The sequence below is a fragment of the Vidua chalybeata genome, chromosome 23, assembly GCF_026979565.1.
Source record: "Vidua chalybeata isolate OUT-0048 chromosome 23, bVidCha1 merged haplotype, whole genome shotgun sequence".
Taxonomy (NCBI): Eukaryota; Metazoa; Chordata; class Aves; order Passeriformes; family Viduidae; genus Vidua; species Vidua chalybeata.
The window spans coordinates 5,473,755-5,496,889 of NC_071552.1; the positions used below are offsets into that span (position 1 = coordinate 5,473,755).

Below are 23,135 nucleotides of genomic sequence, written 5' to 3' on the forward strand. Positions count from 1 at the left end.
TTAGGGTGCCCTGTAAGGGTCTGTGCCAATCAAGTGCCATCCCATGGCCTCTGCCACCGTGGGTGCCCTGCTGAAATCCTTCCCACAGGTGCCCTCAAGGGGTCTCAGGTGCCTCGGGCACTGAGCACTGAGTGATGCAAATGCCATTTTTTAAGTTATTTTAAGAGATTTTGTTATTATTTCCAGCACTTACAGGAGGCTTTTTTACCCTGAAGCTGTGGGTGTTTTCACACTTGGCTCTCCAGGTCATGAGCAGCAGATGACACAAAAGGACAGGACAGAGGTGACACCGCTCCTGCCTCGCTCTGGGATGCTCCGTGGGCAAGCCCAGCCCAGGCAGGACGTGGTGCATCCATCCCTCAGCCACAGGAATGGCTTTAGATCCCAAAATCCTGCCAGGAGCAGGTTCAGGATGTGGCTGCATCCATCCCTCAGCCACAGGAATGGCTTTAGATCCCAAAATCCTTCCAGGAGCACGTTCAGGATGTGGCTGCATCAGCTACAGGAATGGCTTTACATCCCAAAATCCTACCAAGAGCAGGTTCAGGACATGGCCCCATCCATCCCTCACCTACAGGAATGGCTGTGCATCCCAAAATCCTGCCAGGAGCGGGTTCAGGATGTGGCTGCATCCATCCCTCACCTACAGGAATGGCTTTACATCCCAAAACACTGCAAGGAGCAAGTTCAGGACATGGCTCCATCTATCCCTCAGCTACATCCCAAAATCCTACCAGGAGGGGGTTCAGGATGTGGCTGCATCCAACCCTCACCTATAGGAATGGCTTTACATCCCAAAATCCTGCCAGGATTTCAGGACGTGGCTCTATCCATCCCTCAGCTACATCCCAAAATCCTGCCAGGAGCAAGTTCAGGATGTGGCTGCATTCCTTCCTCAGCCACAGAAATGGCTTTGCATCCCAAAATCCTGCCAGGAGCAGGTGATGCACATCCCTGCGGGGTATGGGGCAGCTCCTGGGATGCCTCACTGGCATCAGAGCATCCCAAAATCCCATCTGCAGCCCCCACGCCGCATTAATGGCTCGTATTTTGCTAATTGTACAAACCTAATGGGGGAAGGAGCTGGCGGGGGGAAAAAAAAGGGTAATGGCCATCAGGCCAGCAATAAACCAAAATTAATGGGCTGTGGGAAGAAATCATGTCCACTTAATGCCAGCTTTGGAACTCGAAGAGAATCCTGCACCGCCGGGGGGGCTGCTGTGTCCCGAGGTCCCTCCCGGGCAGCCGGACCTGCGGGACAGCCCCGGGGGCTGAGAGGGAGGGGCTGGAGCATCTCCCAGCCCCTGGAATGCTGCAGGCAGCAGGAGAGGGGAAAACTCCCCTGGGAGAAGGCAGAGATGGAGAGGAATGCTGAAAAACACCGAGCTGGGACTCCACCTTCAGCTGGGGGATAGCTGCTTCTTATCTCCTTTTCTTTTTTTTTTCTCCAATTTTCTTTCTTTTCTTTTTCTTTTTTCCAATTTTATCTTCTAATATTTTTCTAATTTTTTTTCCAATTCGATTTTCTTTTACCAATTTTCCTTTTTCCATTTTCTTTTTCTATTCTTTTTCACATTTTCCTTTTTGTTTTTAATTCATTTTTTCTTTTTTCCAATTTTGCTTTATTGTTTCTTTTCAACCAGTTTTTAAATTTTATTTTTATTTTCTCCCTTTTTCATCACTTTTTCTTTTTTATTTTTTTACCAACTTTTTTTCTTTTATTTTCTTTTTCCCCCCATTTTTCATTACCATTTTTCCTTCTTTACTTCCTTTTTTTTAACCAAATTTCTTTTTTCTTTTTCTTTTTCCCTAGAGAAACGAAAACAATCTCCCCACCACAAAGCAGGAAAAAACCCACCCAAACCTCTAACCCAGCAAGACAGGGATGCTGCTGTAGGACACCACTCAGGGATTCCAAATCCCTATTTTCACTCTCTCCCATCCAACTTTTTCTCCAGCCCTGCTTCATCCCAGTAGAAATTTAATTACTTCGTGATTTTTGCTTGCCTTGAAACAAAAATCCAGTGCACAAATATCCCTGCTCCTAAAGGGATGGAGATAAGACTCATCCCAAACTTTCCCTTTGGACTAAACTAAACAAAACAAAACCAAAAAAAAAATTTAAAAAACCCAAAAACACCACAAAAAACCTTTGCCCATAAATTTGGGTAGGAGTAAAGGTCTTCATTCTAGGAAAACTGGGATTACAAGTGGATGTGGAGTATTTCTGTGAAGTTGTGTAAATACAGATGTGAGTTGACATCATCAACACTTGGAAAAATTCAAATTATCTGCATTTTCCAATCAAATGGCCCCGCCCAGGAGCCAAAATATCCAGTAACATCCCAGTAAAACCCAGTGGTTGTATTAATGCCCCAAATCATAGTGGGAGCGAGAGGCCAGCTGCCCTGCCAGCATCCCACAGCCAGGCCCCACTCCCAGCTCCTGTTTGGGATGGCTCCCTCCACACACCCCAAACCCCACTGCAGGCTGGGGAGCTTTTTCCTAGAGGAAAAATCCCTTTTTTTTTCTTAAAAATGCCATGGGGAATAATTTTTTTAAAAATACTCCTATTGTTGAGGAGCCACCTAGGGCTGGGGAGGATGGGAATGATGGATTATCCCAGGCTGGAGCAGAGATGCTCCAGCTCCCTGTGAGCAGGGATACAGGATTATCCCAGGCTGGAGCAGGGATGCTCCAGCTCCCTGTGAGCAGGGATACAGGATTATCCCAGGCTGGAGCAGAGATGCTCAGGGATGCTCCAGCTCCCTGTGAGCAGGGATACAGGATTATCCCAGGCTGGAGCAGGGATGCTCCAGCTCCCTGTGAGCAGGGATACAGGATTATCCCAGGCTGGAGCAGGGATGCTCAGGGATGCTCCAGCTCCCTGTGAGCAGGGATACAGGATTATCCCAGGCTGGAGCAGGGATGCTCCAGCTCCCTGTGAGCAGGGACAGAGGATTATCCCAGGCTGGAGCAGGGATGCTCAGGGATGTTCCAGCTCCCTGTGAGCAGGGATACAGGATTATCCCAGGCTGGAGCAGGGATGCTCCAGTTCCCTGTGAGCAGGGATACAGGATTATCCCAGGCTGGAGCAGAGATGCTCAGGGATGCTCCAGCTCCCTGTGAGCAGGGATACAGGATTATCCCAGGCTGGAGCAGGGATGCTCAGGGATGTTCCAGCTCCCTGTGAGCAGGGATACAGGATTATCCCAGGCTGGAGCAGGGATGCTCCAGCTCCCTGTGAGCAGGGATACAGGATTATCCCAGGCTGGAGCAGGGATGCTCAGGGATGTTCCAGCTCCCTGTGAGCAGGGATACAGGATTATCCTGGGCTGCAGCAGGGATGCTCAGGGATGCTCCAGCTCCCTGTGAGCAGGGATACAGGATTATCCCAGGCTGGAGCAGGGATGCTCAGGGATGTTCCAGCTCCCTGTGAGCAGGGGTACAGGATTATCCCAGGCTGCAGCAGGGATGCCCAGGGATGTTCGAGCCCCCTGTGAGCAGGGATACAGGATTATTCCAGGCTGGAGCAGGGATGCTCCAGCTCCCTGTGAGCAGGGATACAGGATTATTCCAGGCTGGAGCAGGGATGCTCCAGCTCCCTGTGAGCAGGGATACAGGATTATCCCAGGCTGGAGCAGGGATGCTCCAGCTCCCTACACACAGGGAGCAAATCAGGCGCCCAACACGGATACACTCAATTCCCAGATTTTTCCCACAAGGATTCAAGCTGTTCACGTGGAAAACTAAACCAGGGCTGCAGGCACGAGCTGTTTGGATGGCCTGACAGCAAAAGGAGGAGCGAGCTCATGTAAATAAAGCCGGGATGTCACCGAGGGAGGCGCTGGCCCGGCCGTGCCCCGAGGCTGCCGGGGCTCAGGTTGCAGGATCCAGCGGGGGATTGCGGGGCCGTGCCGGAACGCAGCTATTTTAGGATTGGGGATATCATTTCACCAACAATTCCCCTCAGTTTCATGTGACACGGACCCAGCACCCCTAAAATAAACGGGGACTACACCCCGTCTTAAAGGGAATGGAAATAGAAATGTTAAATGTAATAACAGGCACCCGAATCGTTGGTGTTAATGATTTGCCTTGCTTTATTTTTAGGAAGGAGAATAAATGCACACCAAGGGCAAAAAGCACTTTGGATTTCAGCAAATATTTGGAAATCGTGTTAATTAATGGTGCAGTGGACACAAAGATGCAGCTGAGATCCAGAGCTTGGGATCACAGAGGGATTTGGTGGATGTTTATATTGTATTTGGGGAGTTCTCCTGTGGACATTAAAAATAAATAAATAAGAACTTTGCACTTGGTCCCTGCCAGTGACACGCTCAGGGTTCCTTACCCAGACAGCAGAAAGATGTGATGCTCCATGTGCCAAAATAGCAAAATAATGTGGGAGGAAATTGTGATTCACTGATTTTTTTTTTTTTTCCCTGCTGCACTATTAGTTGAATGGGGATTTTTGCTGTTTGGGGCCAAAAATCTCAGATTTAGGATCATCCCCACTCTTGCAGCCATGTCACTGCTTAATTTTATTGTACAGTAAAAGAACTTTATATTGGACATATTTCTATTAATTGTATTGATTGTAATTATTATTATATATGTTATATACTATATATGTGTGTATATATATATATATAAATTTATTGTATATATTATACTCTATTACATCATAAAAGTTCGCTAACATATCCCAATCTCTTCATTGAAAACTATCATTTATAGTCGGGTTTTTTTTTCATTTATAGAAAAATCACCTCCATCTCCTGTGGAAGATCAACATCACTTTTGGCAGCTAAAACTCACTCAGCAGCAAGTTTCAAATTTCTTTTTGACTCCATTGCTGCAGCTTTAGAGAACCCATCTCCGTGTTATTCCCCTTCCTCGCTTGCAAATGGAATGTAAAGTTTGAAATTCAGGTTGCAACCCAAAAAAAAAAAAAAAAAAAAAACCAGCACAGGGACAAGGAATTATCCAGGAAACTGAAAATGCACTCAGGCACTGGCAGGAGGAGCACCAGGAGTGTGTGCACGTGCATCCAAGGGGATTTTTTTCCCTGGAAATCACCACTGGGATGTTTAGTTTGCATCAGAAAAGTTATTTTCCTTTAGGAATGCATGAACAGGTTGATCACCAGCTGCGCTTTGCTATGGGGGACAAGATTTTCCTCCCCTAAAACTGCCCAGCACTCACACTGCTCTCCTGCATGATAATTCCCTCTTATCAATCAATTGATAATTTTCTGTTATATTTTTATTATAAATCAATAGTTTTCTGTTACAACCCGATCAATCCATTAATTTCTATTATAAATCCATCAATAATTTCCTAGTGTAAATCAATCCATACTTTTTTACTATTAATCAACCCACTATTTCCTATTATGAATCAATCAACAAATTTCCCATTATAAATCAATCAACCCACAATTTTCTACCTCGAATCAGCCAATAAATTTTTATTATGAGCAAACCAACTCCTGACTTTCCATTACAAATTGATCCATCGATAACTTTCTATGAGAACCCAATCAACCTTTGGCTTTCAAGTATAAATCAATCAATCGATCGGGTTTTATTCTGAGTCAATTAATTGAGATTAATTAGATCCTGGTTGAGTTGCCACTGGGCTGACAGCCCCCCCCACCCCCCCAGCAGGTATTTATAGCCACCGTGTCTCATCCCCACTGCCCTCAGCCCCGGCCATTAATTAAATTAGCACAAAGAGGGGCTTGTTGAGCGCTCCAGCCTCCCGAAGTGGAGCCGGCGAACAGGAAACAAAGGGTGGAATTCTGTCTGCTCGGCTCAGGGGTGCTGCAGGGGGCATGGGGTGCCCCCACCCCACAGCAGCGATGCCGTGGGATGGGGGAGCAGCCCCCCAGGGCAGGACTGGGGTGTGGGGTGCATGGCTGCAGCAGCTGGGTGATGGGAGTCTTGCTAAGGGAATTAAATCCCACCTTGCAGCGGGGTCTCACCCCATCACTTCCCAGATTTACACTCGATTTACACCAGATTTACACCAAACCAGAGGCTGGGACACCATTTCTGCCACTTCCCAATCCTTGAGCCCTTCCCAACTTATCACAGCCCTGCTGCACTGAGCCCCTCTCCAAGCACAATTAACTCAGGGTGAAAACGCTCCCAGTAATTCCTGCAGGGATAACAGCACTGGGAATTTCTCTGGCTTTTCCCCTGTTGAGCCAAATCCCTGCATAAATGGTTGCAGGGAAAATAACCCCCCTGATGTCTCTACCTTGAGATAACCTTGGCCACTTGCCAGGTACTCAACTATTCAAGATGCTACTAAATCGCTTTATTTAGTGGTTTTAGCATAAATACTCTCACCAGGACCTTCAGCTCCACTGTTTGGGGTGTTAAATTTAAAAGGCAAAGAAGAGGGTAAAAAAAAAAAAAAAAAAACAAACTCTTGGAGGTTGTTTAGGCAAGGAGGAAAGATTTAGCATGGTACAGGGTGGGATTAAGATGGCAAAGGTCACGTTGAAAAGAAGGAAAAGCTCCCCAACAGCAAGAGGTGGCTCCTGGTATGAGGAGAAAACATTGAAATGTCCAAAAAGAGTGGAAAAAAACTTGATAAGAAGTGATGGTTGAGACAGTGGGATTGGGGGGGTCAGATTTGTATCTGGGAAAATAGTGGGAATGGGGAATATGCCCATGAGGGCTCCTGGCCTGGGGGAGTCGCAGCCAGGAGCTGGAGGAGCATCACTAGAAATGGACAAGTGCTGGTAAAAATGCAGCAGAACTGCACAAGCAGCCTCAAATTTGGATAAGCACCCACAAAATTGGAGCAGCATCGCTAAAATCAGATGAGCGACACTTAAAATTGGATAGGCACCCCTAAAACTGCACCAGCACCCCTAAAACTGCACCAGCACCCCTAAAACTGCACCAGCATCACTGAACCCACACCAGCATCCCTAAACATGCACCAGCACCCCTAAAACTGCACCAGCATCACTGAACCCACACCAGCATCCCTAAACATGCACCAGCACCCCTAAAACTGCACCAGCATCACTGAACCCACACCAGCACCCCTAAAACTGCACCAGCACCCCTAAAACTGCACCAGCATCCCTAAAATTGCACCAGCATCACTGAACCCACACCAGCATCACTGAATCCACACCAGCACCCTTAAAACTGCACCAGCACCCTTAAAACTGCATCAGCATCCCTAAAACTGCACCAGCATTCCTAAAATTGCACCAGCATCACTGAACCCACACCAGCATCCCTAAAATTGCACCTGCAGCCCTAAAACTGCACCTGCACTATTAAAATTAGAGCAGCATCACTGAGGGTAGATGAGCATCCCTAAAGTTGCACCATCATTCCTAAAACTGAAGGAGCATCACTAAAACTGCATCTATGAAAATTGTCCCTGGCATTCCTAAAACTGGCACCAGCATCCCTGAAGTTGGGCAAGGATCTAAAAAAAAATCTAAATCTAAAAATCACACCAGCATCACCTTATAGGAAAACAACCCTTTAATACCATTTCATTTGTGTTATTATCTTTAATTATTTACTATTTACTTTTTATTGGTTATTGAGTATGCATTACTTTTTTTTTGGTTCACTTTTTATGATAGTTAAGTTTGTTCTTTACCATCCCACTGACAAAGGGCTTCACTTCATTATTTTTGTTTTAGAGCAATTAATTAATTGCAGGAGTTACGAGACCTTGGATCTGGCAGCAAGATATAAAGAAACCAATTTCTGCACATAAAATGCATTAAAAGACCTTTGCAGGCATTTTATATAAATGGGATTTTCTTGGGATTGAGATAAAAAATAATAAGAATTTATTTCTTTTTTTTTTTTTTTTTTTTTAACTCCTCCAGCAAAGTTCATCTCCTCAGAATCCAGATTTTGGGTTTTTTTTTTTTAATAATTCTATCTAAATTGGGTGAGTCAGAGCAAGGTCAGGGAGGGGATGCAGGATGCAAGAAGTGGGATGGAGAGCATGGGATGCAGGATGGTCTGGAGGGGAGACCTCCACCCACCACGCCTGAGCCAATTATTTATAATTATTTATTATGAGCTGATGAAGGGGATAATAAAATACAAGACCTGGAGAGGGCTCAGTTCATCAGCCTCACTCACCAGGAGCCCTCCCTTTGGAAAGAGGCAGCAGGAAGATAGTGGAGATAGGGTGAAAATAGAAAACAGGGGGAAAAGGAGAAAAATCAAATAGGCAAAAGCATCAAAATCTCCATCCAGGCTCCCAGCTCGGCATCAGCACCAGCAACAGGCCTTGGGATGGAGAAATTAGCGGCTTGGAACAATAAATTCCCTTTTAAATTTATTGCTCAGGAGCATTAAAAATGTCTAAAGTGGTTTACATCCACCAGCGCCGTGGGAATTCGCCCAGGGATCCGGGAGCTGGTAATTGCTGTTCTCAAACTTGCCTTGGAAGCGTCAAGGAGTGTTTTAAAAAAAACATTTGAAGGGCTTTATAAAGCCATAAAGTGCCCTCGACGTACCTGGGAGTGATGGAGCTGGGAGAGGCTGGTCCTGCCTCCACCAAAAAATCCTGGGAATAACACACTGCTGATCTGGAATGGGAAAGGAAACTGCTACAGATCAATATTGCAATTTTTTTTCCATTATTTGGCCAAGTTTTGCCTTGCTGGTGGCAGGGCGTGTGGCATTGGGGGTGATATCAGAGAATCTGGGCTGGGAAATGTTGGGTTTGCTGCTTGGACAGGTTTGGGCTGCCAAAAATGATGGGTAAAAAGGGGGAACATAGAGGAAAAAATGGCAAAATAGTAAAGGAAAAAAAGAGAAGTTAAAAAAATATATATAAAATGGGAAAGGGAAAGAGGAAAAGGCAAAAAAGAAAATTTATAAGGGCAGAAAAGGGAAAAAATAAGAGTGAGAAAGACAGAGAGGAAAAGGGAAAAAACATTAAACATTTCCCTTTTTTTTAGGGGAAAAAAAAGGAAAACAATGCAAAAAGGGGAAGAGAAGAGATTTTAGAAAGGTAAAGAAGGAAAATAAGGTCAATCAAGGAAAAAATAAAACAGAAAATGGAAAATATTTTAAAATAAGGGAAAAAAGAAAGAAAATAAAGGAGAAAACAAAAAAGGAAACACAGAAAAAGGGAAAAGGCGAAAAAAGAAAAGATGGGAAAAAGAAGACAAAGGAAAATAGTAAAAAAAAATAAAGGAGAAAAGGTGGAAAAGGGTGGAAAAAAGGAGAAAAGGGGGGAGGAAGGGAGGAAAGGAGCAAAATTATGGGAAAGGGAGGGGAAATGGGAAAAAGGAAAACAAAACCAGCTTTTCCTGAGATGGAGAAATTTCCAAGGGGTTGAAGCTTTAAGCCAAGGCTGGAGGAGCCCCTGGGTCCTGGGGAGGCTGAGGCTGCTCCTGCTCCCTCCCGGGATTTTCCCACTCCCAAACACATCCTCAAACAAACACAAAATGGGGAAGACATAAAATAGAAGCTTCCCATGGCTGGTCCAAAATTGGGATTATTTTTAATTGGCTTTCTGAGATTTCTGGCAGGGATCCTGGCAGCCGGCACAGCCAGGGAAGGGGAAACCTGGCCAGAAACTCTGGGTTCAGTAATAACATTTTTCATAGTTTTTGTAACACCTTCTTAAAGCCAAAAGCTCCGGATTGAACATTCGGGGGGAATTTTTTTCCCCTCTACACAAGTTGGGTTTCACTCTCTCCTCCACCTGCACCAAAATAATCTGATTTTTGGCGAGCATCAGCAGTGCTGCATACCCAAACCTGAGGGTTTATGGCTTTTTGGTGAGGCTGCTTGGATATTTGGGATTATACTTTGTATGGGAGGGATGGGACAGGTGGCACAGGATGCTGAAAGGTGGGGGAAACATGGCCTGGAAAATGAAAGTCATGGTAAAAAAAAAATCAAATCGTGATATAGCAGAAAAAAATTAAATAAAAACGTTTTAAAAAATTAAGATAAAAAATAAAACAAAAATAAAAGCAATCTAAATTTTAGTTAATCTAAAATAAAAAGAAAACAAACCAAAAAATTAAATAAGAAATAACATTAAATTAAAATTAAATTAAAATTGTAGACATGGTGCTTTGGGAAGTGGTTTAGTGGTGGATTTCACAGCTGGACCTGATGGTCTTGAAGGCCTTTTGCAACTCAACTATTTAACAAACACCAGTTAACCAGAGTTGGGAGTAGCCAGGGTTTGTGTTCCTCCTTGGAAGAGGAAAAGCCAAAAAAATAGGATATAATGAAGCAGTTGGGAAGCACTGAGGCCAAATTCCCTTCTTATTTATACAGCTGCAAACCACAGCTGGGCAAAGGCAGCCTCATCCCACTGGGACCACGGCTCCATCCCACCAGGATCGTGGCTCCATCCCATCCCGTCCGGGTCTGCCCACGGGCATTACCTGGAGCACCACCTCAGTCCTTGCAGGGCTGCAGGCAGAGATAAACCCGAGTTTAAATTTAATTGAGGATTAATTCCCATCCTTCAGGATTATTATTTGGAGCCGGCATCTTAATGATCTGACTAATGACGCTGGGAATTAATTTATTTTTGGGCTAATTAGAGGGCATTTGTTAACACCCTCTTTGGTGGTGGCAAAAATTATTTGGGAATCAAGTTACTCGACAGTGCGTGGGATATTAAATGCAACTGGGAATTGTCTGGATCCAGTAAATTATCCCACTAACACCCCAAAAAAGCAGCTTTCCACATGCTGGAGTGAAGAGAGGATGGGGAATAACGGGGGACAGGATGCTGGGATGCATCAGCACTAGCCATGGCCTAAAACAAAGATGATCCCACTGCTCGATCTGGCTTTCCCACCAGGACTGCAGATGCCAAATCTCCCTTAGTTTATCCCTAAATGTGGCAAAAGTTTCCTCCTGACTTTAGGAAGTGTGGGCTGTTTCTCCTTGCATCCCTCCCACCCATCTCAGCTGCCCCATCCCATCACCCTGCCTCACTTCACTGATTCCTTCAAGCCACAGCAGCTCCCAGGAAAACCAGCTGTGCCAGACTGGGGCGTCCCAGCAGCCCAGGTTAATTTTCTCCATGAGTTCAGGAAATATCCCAAGAATCCATCACACAAACCCAACCAGGATGCAGCTGGTACCCAGAGGTGCAGTCCTGCATCCCTGAGGATGAGGATGGAGAGCTGAAGGATGCTCTTCCCAGCAGGACCAAGCCAATACTTAAGTTTTGTGGGAGGACAAAAAAAAAAAAAAAAACCAACAAAAAAAAACAACAAAAAAAACCCTGTTATCACTCAGAGATTTAGAGGTGCTGTCCATCAACTTGGAAAGAAGACAAGAAGTAATTCAGAAGTCCCTGGAAAAGCCAAAATGACCCAAAATCCAAAGCTGCCCCATGAGGGTCTTGTTTTATCCTTGAGTTGGAAAAACAGTTATTCCTGTTGTGCCAGAGGAGTAAAACACTCTTCTCTCAATACAACTTCATGCATTTCATCCAAAAGAGGAGATTTCCTTAATTTAAAAAAAAAAAAAAACCTTAAGAAAAAAGATGAGATTTCCTTAAAAAAAGGTGACTTCCTTCAAAAAAAAACCACTTTTCCCTAAAAAAAAAAAAGGGTTCCCATAAAAAATGCATAACTTTTTGAAAAGGCAATTTCCTCAAAGAAAGGGAGATTTCCATAAAAAAATGAGATTTCCTTTATTTCCCCCTCCCAAAAACATTGGAGGGAAAATGGAATATGTTCCTACAAGCTCAGTGGGGAAGCTCAGCATCACTTTTCTCCCTGTTTTTTCCCTCACCCCATGATATCAAGGAGTGTTTAATGTTATTTATAAATAAATATCTAATATTATAAAGATCTCGGGTTAAAATGAAGGGGTTTATGGGCTGGCTTTGAGGGACAAGGGCTGCAAAGTGCCTTAAAAAGCCCAGTTTTGGGATGCTAAGGAATACGGCATCTCCTTCTCTTCCTGACATCGCCAGCTCCCCTATTAACCTCTGCTGTAATTAGCCTCAAGCAATTAACTTTTGCTCCTAACGAAGGAATCTCAGTGCAGGGAGTTAAATAAAATAGGAGGGAGGAGGGGAAAAAAATAAGGGGGAATCCTGATCCCATCATCCGCCTGCCCCATATAGCTTAAACCCAAAATGAGGCGCTGTTTTTTCACCCAAATCTCCCAAAATCCAACTGATTCACACAAACCCCTCTCCCCATCCGCATGAGGCTGGAAAGAGCCCCCCCAAACATCGGACCCCAAAGGTTTTGGGGTGTTTTTTTTCAGGGAGCAGCCACTTTTCCACAAGGGGATGATGCCAGCCACAGCGAGTCAGCGCTTTTGGAGGCACGATGCCCAAAAGTTTCATCACAGCCATGTCCACCGAGCCATGCTCTGCTTTTCCCCACTCCAACCCCAAAACCTTTCAGGATTTAAAGGCAAAATAAGTTGAAAAAAGCCAAATTAAGCCATTTCCTCTCCTATTTTCTGCTTCTCCCCGGCAGACAGCTGTCCCGCATCCCAGCCAAAAATAATCCATCCCCCCCCCTTTCCTCAATCTAATCTCCCCGGCTGGGAGTTTGAAAATATCCTGCCGGGTTTAGGGTTTCCCGTTACCCGGTGGGCGGCGAGATAGTGGGAAAAAAGATCCTTGGGAGCGAGAAAAACCGGGAAGAGCCCAAACAAAGAGCCGGAGCCCAAGTTGAGCTTGGACACCTGGCGAGGACCGGGATGAAGTGGAGGGACACCTCAAAGCCTCGGCAAAACTTCCCGAGTTGCACAATGCCACCGGCGGAGCCACCCTCCCGCAGACGGAAATGCAACAAAAAATTCCAGGATAAATTTCAAATGATGATAATTATTATTATTATTATTAAGAAGAAGAAGCCCTCCCTGCATTGCTGCAGAGCCACTAAAAGGGATTTCTGGAGTGTTCATCCAACCCTGCGGGATGGGGGGAGCTGCCAAGGGGTCCCGTGGAGCGCTCCAGGGGGAAAGGGGTGCCCTGGGGGAAATGGGGTGCGCCGGGAGAAGGCGGCACTCGGGGGATCTCGGGGTGCACGCAGGGTTTGTCCCGGGAGAGGCGGCGGGATGCGGCATTCCTGCCAGGGCCACTGCCCGGGCACTGGCGGCGAGCCCGCATGAGGCCCTGCGAGGTGGCACTGCTGTCCCCCGGCCACCAGCGGGTGTCCCGGGGGCACCGGGGGGGGACACCCCGAGCTCAGCGGGTGCTTTGCACAGCGGGGATGCTGCGGGTGAAGCGCCCCCACCACCCCCCCGCTGCAGCCCCCCCCCCCACCCAGCCGGCACGGGGGGCAACTTCCCGGCCACCAAACGCCCCGAGCTGGGGGCCACCAGCCCTCCCCGGGGGTCGTGACCAGCTGGGGGGGCTGCGGCCCCTCCGAGAGGGAGCTGTGGCCAGCCGAGGGGGGCTGGCATCCCTGGCAGAGGGCTCCGAGCAGCCCGGGGGGGTCGCACCCGCTCGGGGGGGGTTGCAGCCCCCGAGGGGCCGGGGCAGCCCCGCCGCGGGAGCGCTCCCGGCGCTCGGGGCTCCGCCGCCACGGCAGCGAGCACGGGGGGCCGCGACCCCCGGGGGGAGCACTGAAAAGGGAGGGGAGGGGGGATCCGGAGCCGGCTGGGGGGGGTCTGCCCCCGGCCGGGGGTCGCAGCCCCCCTAAAAGCACGGCAGGCGGGAGGAGGCTGCAGCCGGCCGCGGGGCACGGCCCCCCGAAAAGCCCCGCCGCCCTCCCGGGGTTCTGCAACCGGGCAGCGGCGGCTGCAACTTGTGTGGGGGGGCTGCAGCCTTCGGGGGGTCTATGAGCGGCCGGGGGTGCGCAACCCGCCATCACCGGACATGCCCCCTCCCGATCGCCGCAGCCGGCCGGGGGATGGGGCGCAGGGGGTGCAGCCCGCCCCGAGCGCTGCGTCCCCCCGAAATTATCGCGCCCGGCCGAGGGGCTCACGGCGGAGAACCGCAGTGGCACAGCCGGCCGGAGGTCAGCCCGCAGGGGGAACCGGACACCGGGGACGGGCGGCCCGCGCTGCCCCGGCCCCGCACGGCCGGGGAGGCGGCGGGAACGGCAAGTTACTTCCCACACCGGAGGGGATGGGGGGTGGGGGGGGGTGTCCCCGCCGTCGCCGCACGTGCCCCGCCGCCCGCGCCGCTTTGTCCGCCGGGCTCCGCGGCTCCGCCCGCCCCCGCGCGGCGGCCCCGCCGTGAGTGACAGCCCTACCTGCCCGCCAATCTTCATCACACCGACACCGGCCTGACAGCGCGGCCGCCGCTCGCCGCCCGCCCGCCCGCCCGGCCCCGCCGCGCCGCCGCCGACAGGCCCCGCCCACCGCCCGCAGCGACACGCCCCCCACGCCGAGCCACGCCCATTAAGGGCCCGCTCCCGCCGCGCGGCCACGCCCCCGGTCACGCCCCCTCGCCTCTCCCCTGAGCGCCCCCTGCTGGCCGGCGCTGCTCCCTGCGCTGCGCCCCCGCCCCAAACGGAGCCGCCCCCCCCACCCGCTCCGGACCCCCGGTGTGCCCAGGAGAGCGCTCGGACATCCCAGGAGAGAGCTCGGACACCCCAGGACAGCGCTCGGACATCCCAGGAGAGCGCTCGGACATCCCAGGACAGCGCTCGGACACCCCAGGAGAGCGCTCGGACATCCCAGGAGAGCGCTCGGACATCCCAGGACAGCGCTCGGACACCCCAGGACAGAGCTCGGACATCCCAGGACAGCGCTCGGACATCCCAGGACAGAGCTCGGACATCCCAGGACAGTGCTCGGACATCCCAGGACAGAGCTCGGACACCCCAGGACAGCGCTCGGACATCCCAGGACAGAGCTCGGACATCCCAGGACAGCGCTCGGACACCCCAGGACCGCGCTCGGACCCTCCCCCGGCCCACTCTGCCCCTGCTGCCCCCAGCCAGATCCCCCGCACCGCATCTGCCTCCCCAGCAGCATCCGCCCCCCAGTTTATCTCCAGATACGCTGCCCCGCACCCCCCACGTACTGCCCCAGCACATTTTAGACCTCCCAACACACATTGCGCCCCGACACATACTGCCCCTCCAGCAGCATCTGCTCCCTCCATATTTCCGCGCCCCCCTCCCCCCCGAATGCTTTTGCCACCCTAGACGGATTCAGGGCCAGCCCCGGTGGCCTCGGTGACCCCGACTCCCACCCCGGCCACCCTCGGAGTGCCCCCCCTCCATCAAACCCCCCAGGGGGGTTACCAAACCCGTCCACCCCCCAGCACAACCTTGACATTTAGGGTGCCCAGTGAAATCCCACCCCAAGCCCCTCCTGTGGTATTATCCCCCAGCCAAAATACTCTTACTTTGGAAAAACCTATTAATTACTGTTAATTTGGAGGGGTGGGAGGCTCCTGTCTGAGCATCTCCAACCCAAATTTTGGTCCACATGAGGCATCAACTGCCTTTCTCTCTCCCAAAGACCTGAAGATGACATTTCCCTGGAATCACAGTCATTGGGAGCGCTGGGTCCTACAGCCAAATTTTCCCACATTTTATTGCAAAAGCCACAGGGACTGATTCTTCTGGATCAGTCTGGCCATAGTTTTTTTTTCTCCCAATTTTCCCTCCCCTTCCTTAATGAAAAACGCCACCAAGAACAGATTTAACAAGAAATGCTGAATTTCTGCCCATTTCCTAAAGATATTGGGTGGGGGACGGAGTCACTCAAAAGACCCCAGAGTTCCTTTGGAATAGGTTAATAGGTTAAGGAATAGATTAAAACTGGCTCCAAGGAGTTGCAGAAGGATGCCCGAGGCAGGGGCACTAAAAGTGGGGTGCTAGGGATGGCCATGGGGTGCAAGGGGAAAGGTGGACAAACAAATTAAATTTAAATCCAGGAACCCAAAACAATTTAATTTTTTTCTACAGTTTTCCAGAACAAACGGCCTCTTGAAAAATCAGTATTCCTAAATCCCTCCTTCTAGTTTATCCCAAAAATAAGTCCATCGAGAAAACATTTGCTCCACCATTTGTATTTGTACTTCCTACTTGGGAGCAGGCTCTAACACAAACTGATGTCCTTTGGGTTGGCCAATGAAGAGCAAGGGAAAATAGATGGCTCCCGCTTGGAATCCATCAATAAAATAAGAGAGAGAGAGAGATGCAGTGGCTGGTTGGGATGAATCTCACCCACTCCCCTCCAAAAAGAAAAAAAAAAAAAAAATCACTGCATTGCATCACTGAGAAAACCAGCAGGAACTGAGAGCATCCCCCCCAGTCCTTTGGAGATGTTGGAATGATTTATAGGAATTTCTTGCCTTGTAAATCAGCCAGCAGGACGTTTTTCCCCTCCCTTATTACTATTCCACAGAAGCGAGCGAAGATGAGGAGCCATAAAGCTGTCGCCGGTTGTTTCAACCAGCTGGGGATGCCAGACAGAAAATATTTTGGGTTTTGCAGAAGCTGGAGAATCGGAAAGGAAGAGAGGAGGGGAGGCAGATGGAAAAGCCATCACCGTGATATCAAAGGACCACTGGATCATCCACACTTGGCATCTCATCTTTCTCGCGTCTCATCTTGGAAAACAGGGATGGGAAAGAGCAGGCACATGTGGGGCATATTTTAAGCTACATCATTGCCAAAAATATCCAAGAGCTCAAAATGTTAGGGTTCTCGTGGTGCAGGGATATTTCCTCTGGAGCCAGCAGCAACGAGCTCCTCACATTCGTTCCTCAAGCATCCCAAGTTCATTCCTCAGGCATCCCACATTTGATCCTTGACTATCCACATTCACTCCTTGGGCATCCCTCATTTATCTTCCCCAATTCGCTGCCAACTGCCAAAGCAATTCCTCCACTGGTTTTGGAATCTCACTTTAAAACTCCAGGGAAAGTATCCAGGCCCAGATTTTTCCTTCACAAAGGCAAAAGCTGCTTCTTCCCTTGAGAGATTTTTCCAGAGGTTAATTATCATCAATTATTATGCCTGGTTAAAAAAATACATTTCCCATTTGGATTGGCCACTTCATCACCCAGCCGTGGGAGCTTGTTGGAATTTTTTTGGTGATAAATTAAAATTCTCTCACACTCAATCTCGTAGTTATTTTCCCCAGGGGAAAAAAAAAAAAGAAAAAAAGAAAAAAAAAAGTCTTTCTGCTGCAACAGGTCATTGCTGAGTGATGTTTTTTTGTCAGGTCTCATCCCACAAACCCTGAGCCTCCAGATCTCCAGGACAGGGGGTGCGTGGCTGCATCCCTACTGAGAAGAGTCTGGGTACCAGCTCACATCTCACTTCTTCCCACCCTGGACTGCAGCTGGAAGGGATGTCCAAACCCCAAAACCAGGAAACCCTCCTTCAGACACCTTTTCCCATCCTTATCCCAATCCAGATTGCTGGAAAACCTCCCTGGAATTAAACCCCCTCCACTTAAAATTGCCCCAAATTCTGGGGGTCGTGCCATTTCCATGCCCCAGACTGGAGCATGGGCACCTCAGGGAGATTTTTTTGCACGTGTGAAGTCAGTGTTGTAAATCTATAATTGCCACAAACTCACTGGCGCTTCTTCCAGAGGACATGGACGGGTCCTCTCCAGAAGAGATGAGCACTTGCAGCAGGTTTGATAAAATATTAAACATTTGGCAAGAGCAGCGACACACATAACCAGCAATATTTACATTTTTACATAACAGGCTTCAGGAGAAAACAAATTACATAAAATATAGAGGTTTAGTCTCCATCATTTCACTGCTCCTCCATAAATAATTCAATTCTCTTTCCAAGATTGTATTATTGCTCGTGTCGGATTTCTCTAAGAAAAACTGTGACGGGATTCTCTGCAAGATGCATGAGAGCAAAACGGAGTAAATTATTCAACGATGGATGTTAAAAACAAGACTGGGTTTGGGGACCTTTCCTTGAGGCTGAACCTGGCTCAAGTACTGCAGCAGGTTGGAGGGGTACAATGTCCCTTCCAAATTACAGGGGGGGTGTCCAGCCCCTGAGGAGTTAAAAAATGCTACAAAGAAATCCCTAAAGACAATTTAGGACTTTTTTAGGCAGAGTGTTTCTCCAAAGTGCCCCAGTGGTACCCACCAGCCCTTCATCCCTCTGGCTCGGGCACCACACTTGGCTCTGGCGATGACGTGCAAAGCAAATCGCTCATTAAAATTTCTGCTGGATTTTTAGGAGATATTTAAGGACATTAATATTTTCCTACACCTTTCCAAACCCTCTCCAGCAGTAAGTTTCAAGGAGTGAGAAGAAAATTGAGCATCAACCAATGCAGCCTTAAAAGCCACGTAGGGATCATCCACACAGCGAGTTGTCTGTCCAAACCCAACAATGCTTGTGCCAAATGTGGGATGAAATTAAAGGATTCTCCAAATTTTAACTGCTTAGCTCATGGAAGATTTCTGTATAACTTGATTTTCCCTCCGTTTTTGGTACTTCACTCACAGGACAACTCCTCCTGTTACCTGTGCACATGATTTTCCTGGGAATAATAATATTTACAACACCAAGACAATGATGTTATTTTTGAAGCCACTGTGCATTTTAAACAATCTCAGCCGCACAAAAACGAGCATGTAATTTCACAAGAACTAATAGATAAATACATGGGAGAATATAATTAAGGGGTTTATCAATAATCCATAGGGACAAGGAGGATATATTAAGAATAAGTGATCAGTGCCAGGATGGCTCTATATTCCCAGAAGTTTTCCTATGCAAGATTAAATAAGATTAGGTTTATTTCTTGTGAGAGATTGATGGATTGATAATAAAGAAAGCTAAAGCCAAAACAAAGGATTTTTCCCCATTGATGGGAGGAAATCCACCAAGCAGCTGGGATTGAGTGGGAAAATATCTAAAAAAATGGGATTTCTGCCCTCCCCACACTGGCTGAGTGGGGGTTGATGATGGTTTGTTGAGCCAGGAAAGCATTTTGGGGTCCTTCCAGAGGGCAAGTGGTGGATAAATGGCAGGTTATATATATTTTGATTAGAAAATCCCTGCTGCCAACTTACTCCTCTTAAATGTTTAATTTCAAGGCATAATAAGTCCTCAGCTGGTTTTTGCTGCTCCTCCAGGCTCTCCTGTGCAAAGTTACTGAAAGCATCTGACTGACTGATCCTTTCCCAAGCATTTCCAGGGATAAATTAAAAAAATAAAAAGAAGGCTCTGGATGTTTAAAGTGACTTACCTCCAGCACTTGGCCAAGCTTTGGAGTCTATTTTCCAGAGGCAATATCAGCTGATTGAGATAGAGATGGGCTGGAGGGGTACCCATGGGGGGAAACAAAAATTATAAATAATTGTAAACATTATTTTTACAATTTAAAATATAAAAATTATTTTTAAAATGAAGCATTAAAATTATTAAAAGTATTTAAATGATTTAAAATATTTAAATTATTTAAATTATAAATCAATGGAAAACTACACCTCGTGCAAATACTGCAAAAACAGAACCAGGGCTGGTCAGTGGCTGAGCCCCCCCCAGTTTGTGTTCCCCTTGGGTACCTGCAGTACCTGACAGTCAGCAAACACAACGTGGAGATGCTGATCCCACCCTTTTAAAATTTTGACTCCACCTGAGATGTTTCTTCACCTTGGCTGGGCTTTGGCGCTCGTTCCCCATCCTCTTTTGGGCTCAGCCCACGATGGGAGTTCCACCTTCACCTGCAGCATCTCCTCGCCGAGCTCTGCCAGCGCCAGCCTGGCTTCCCAGGAGCTGGTGAAGGGAGAAGCAGAGAGATGGTCACAACTCTTTAAAGATGCAAATTGAGAAGCAGCCATCATAACAAGAGAGCTCTGCTAATTCTCTTACGAGTATGCAGATTTCGATGCTGACTTTTCCTAGGCTTATTTGTTTTATTTAGCAATAAATTTAATACCAGCTCCCTGAAGCAAAGAGACAGATGGACTATAAACTTTGAATTTTGAGTAGTTTTACTTTCTTAGGTTCATGTAATCTTTGATGTCTTCTGAAATTACATCTTGGAAAGTTTGCAGGGATTGAATTCTGCTTTTTTACAGCCCTCAAAGCCATTTGATTAGCTGCCTTTTAATTTTTTTTCTTGTACAGGTTACCTGAAGGATCTTAAATACCATCTCAGTGATTCATATCCTTGGCTGCCAGAGCTGTCTCAGGGAGTTGCCAGTGGACCTGAGAAAACCAAAGCACTGCATAATATCTTCTCCGCAGGCAAAGGAAAGCAAAATAAGTTATATGCATCCTTTGGGATGGAAAACTTCTGAGATCTGAGACCAAAACCCCTGGGCTGAAATAAAATGGTGCCCTTGCAGAACACAGGGCAACTGGGGTGGGGTTTTGGGAGGACCACAAAGTCACAATGCAGCAGGAAGGATTCATCTCTTTTTTTTTTTTTTTTTTTTTTTTTTTTTTTTTTTTTTGCCATCCACCAGCAATGAAAAACTTGGGTTGGAAATGAGGAGACATGAGAGATTGGTGCAGCCTGGGGAAGGCCCTGGGAGGAGGGTGGTCTCCATCCTCCAGGTGTCCACAGGTGGTTGGATGAAGCCATGAGTTGATTGAACACCATGGAGGTCAGCTACACATGAACATCCTTTTTACCGACAACCCTGAGGTGTGTGAAAATTTAAACTTTAATCTGGAGGTATAAAAAAAAACCTCCCACGTGCTCAGGAGTTGGGGAGAGGTGAAGTTAAGGGTAACACTGTGACTTTTGAAGTTAACTGCTTCAACCTAGCAGATCTCAGCCCAGCCAGGTCCCATCACGGCTCATTTCCCTACCATCACACACAAATAGGGAAGGAAATTAAATGTTAAATAAATAAATAAATAACAACAAAAACCTCACATCATTTCCAAGCTGCAGCCCAGGAAACAGTAAAAAAAAATCAATATGTGTCAAATGAAAAAGGACGAGAACAAAGGTGTTGCAAGGAGCCGAGAATAAAACCCGAATGAAAACTGCTTAACAGGCTTGACTGCCAAAAAATCCAGCTGCCTGAAAGTCCTGGGGGTCTCAGCAGTAAATCTGGGCCATTTCAGCAGTTGTTGGTCGCTTTCAGTCACCCAGCATTCCACCGTGGGCAGACGTTGCCATTGCTCAACCCTTTCCAGTTCTGAGACATTATTGACTGCTCAACTGCAATGGAATTAAAATGGATGATTATTATGGGCACATTAAAGTCTCGTGAGTGGCCACTGATTAATGCCATTGTGAAGAAAACCAGAAGAACTAATGATGATGAGCCACTTAAAATGAAGTGTTGTGGGTTTCATTATCAATGGCTCCTTGGTTTCTCACCTGGAACTCTTGGGTGGGAAGGAAGAGGGGGTTGACACAGGTAAAGGAGCAAGGATTCCAAAGTGATGATGCAAGGAGGACCCACATAGATACTCTTTAAAGGCAAGATTGGTGGGAAATCGCATTTCTTGGGGAAATGTGTGGGAAATAGAAGTTTCTTGGAAAAACATTTGACTGTGGGCTTTAGAGCCTTTGGGAATGCCATTAGAAAAGCAAATTTTAATTGTTACCATCTCCCCAGAGCCTGCTGTTTTCGTTCTTTTTCCCCTCGATCTTCTTATACTCATTTTCCATGGATTCTTTACCTCCTTCCCTCAGCTTTGCCTCTTCTCCATCCCTTGCAGCACCCACAGGGGTCTCTACAGCCAAATTTCAGTCTCTCAGGAAGTTTCTCTCCTCTTTCCTCTCCTTGGTTGGAACAGATTTTGCCACAATACCATCCCATGTTGACTCCATGGGGACATGTCATCCCATGTGGGCACGATGATATTAAAATATCCCCAGGAGGCAACTACAGGAACTTCCTTTTTGTAGGGTTTTTAGGGAAATTGCAGCAGTTGCTTCAACTTCAGAGAACCAAGTATCAAAAACCTTATTTGCACCGACCTATAAATTTACTGGACTGAAATAAAGTTGCATTTGCTATAACAGGTCACCAAACCCAAATAATTACCAACTTCCTCCCACTTGGGAGTGATGTGAGCCGTAAGAGGAATCATAAGGTGTGATGACAGAGACACCCTCTCTTCCTTCATCCACCTTCTCCAAGTGCTTCTGGATTGAGGTCAGCCTTGTCCCCCAGTGGGAAAAGTTTTCTCTCCTCCCACCAACCAGGGCCTTTTAGAGGCATTTCCACTTCCTAGGATGAGAATGTATTTTTTTTTTCCTTTTGAAAAGTGACTTCATATTCCATTTTATTATTTTTTTAATGTTGCAGGATTTATTCTGTTTGAAGTCTTACATCCTCATTTCCTGTCAGGATGATTAAAATTGATTTCCGCCATCAGCTAGAAAGAGATAATCTGAAGTGGTTCCTGTGAGAGAGAGCTCTATCCCCTCTGGAGACATTACTAACCCTCTCCTATTATTTTAACTTTCTGTTTTGGAGGGATGTCTCTGGAAAAGGACAACTCAGTGCTTCTCAGCAGCGCGTGTCCTCCAGGTAAGTTGGGAAGAACAATTTAACCTCATTTTTCCCATCACAGAAAGTGGACTGAGGGATTTAAATAGCTCTTGTTTACCACTGCCACCCTCCTGGCAGTATTTTTAGAGAAGTAATTGGATCCTCCTGATGCCTTCGCTTTGCTTTCTCGAGCTCCACATCCTCTGACCCCACACCTGCACCTGTCCCAGTTTGTATCTGGCCAACCTGAAATGGGATGGGTTTTTCCCCAGCATCAAGCTGGGTGGTTCCCAGTGCACTCAGAGACTTTGCAGGAGGAGGAAGGAGGAATTTGGGCTGGAAAACCATTGGCAAGCTCTAAAACATCTGGCCAACAAAGAAAACATGGAAAAAATGGGTCCAGAGGGCAAGTGGCACTCAGGGATACAGTGGTTCCAAGCTTTAGCCATCTCTTAAATCAACTAAACCTGTAATATTTTAAATAAAAAATCAATCAAAATAAATTAAATAATTTTTCTTCAAAATCAATTCAATTTTATAATTGATCAAATAAATTTTAAAATTAACAGAATCAACTAAATGCTGGATATCCTGAATAACCTCCAAAATATCCCTAAAACGTAAATAACATCTTTCCAGGCTGAAGGATCTTGGGACTTCAAGATTTGCAGCAAAACCCCATAAGCAAATTTATGCAAATGAGGAGGACTGATGGTTCCTATCACACCAAGGATGAAATGATACTCATGTATTGACACTCT

General features: G+C 47.2%; 2 protein-coding genes across 8 annotated transcripts in view; one reads left to right on the forward strand and one right to left on the reverse strand.

The window, feature by feature from the left end:
• Window positions 1-14,262, reverse strand: part of PKNOX2 (PBX/knotted 1 homeobox 2) — a 91,043-nt gene extending 76,781 nt beyond the window's left edge. For 5 of the 7 annotated variants that reach the window (XM_053963387.1, XM_053963388.1, XM_053963386.1 and 2 more), the window contains exon 1: window positions 14,216-14,257. The gene's annotated coding sequence lies outside the window, so the exon portion shown is untranslated. Of the gene's footprint in view, window positions 1-8,521; window positions 8,592-14,215 lie in introns of those variants that run through there. The other 2 variants (XM_053963393.1, XM_053963394.1) reach the window with 2 other exon arrangements.
• On the forward strand, window positions 13,837-15,252 carry LOC128799123 (proline-rich protein 2-like). The gene is made up of 3 exons (XM_053963240.1): window positions 13,837-13,978; window positions 14,520-14,987; window positions 15,116-15,252. Exons 1-3 carry the CDS (start codon window positions 13,837-13,839, stop codon window positions 15,250-15,252), a joined length of 747 nt encoding a protein of 248 aa, XP_053819215.1.
• Window positions 15,253-23,135: the final 7,883 nt, after the last annotated feature.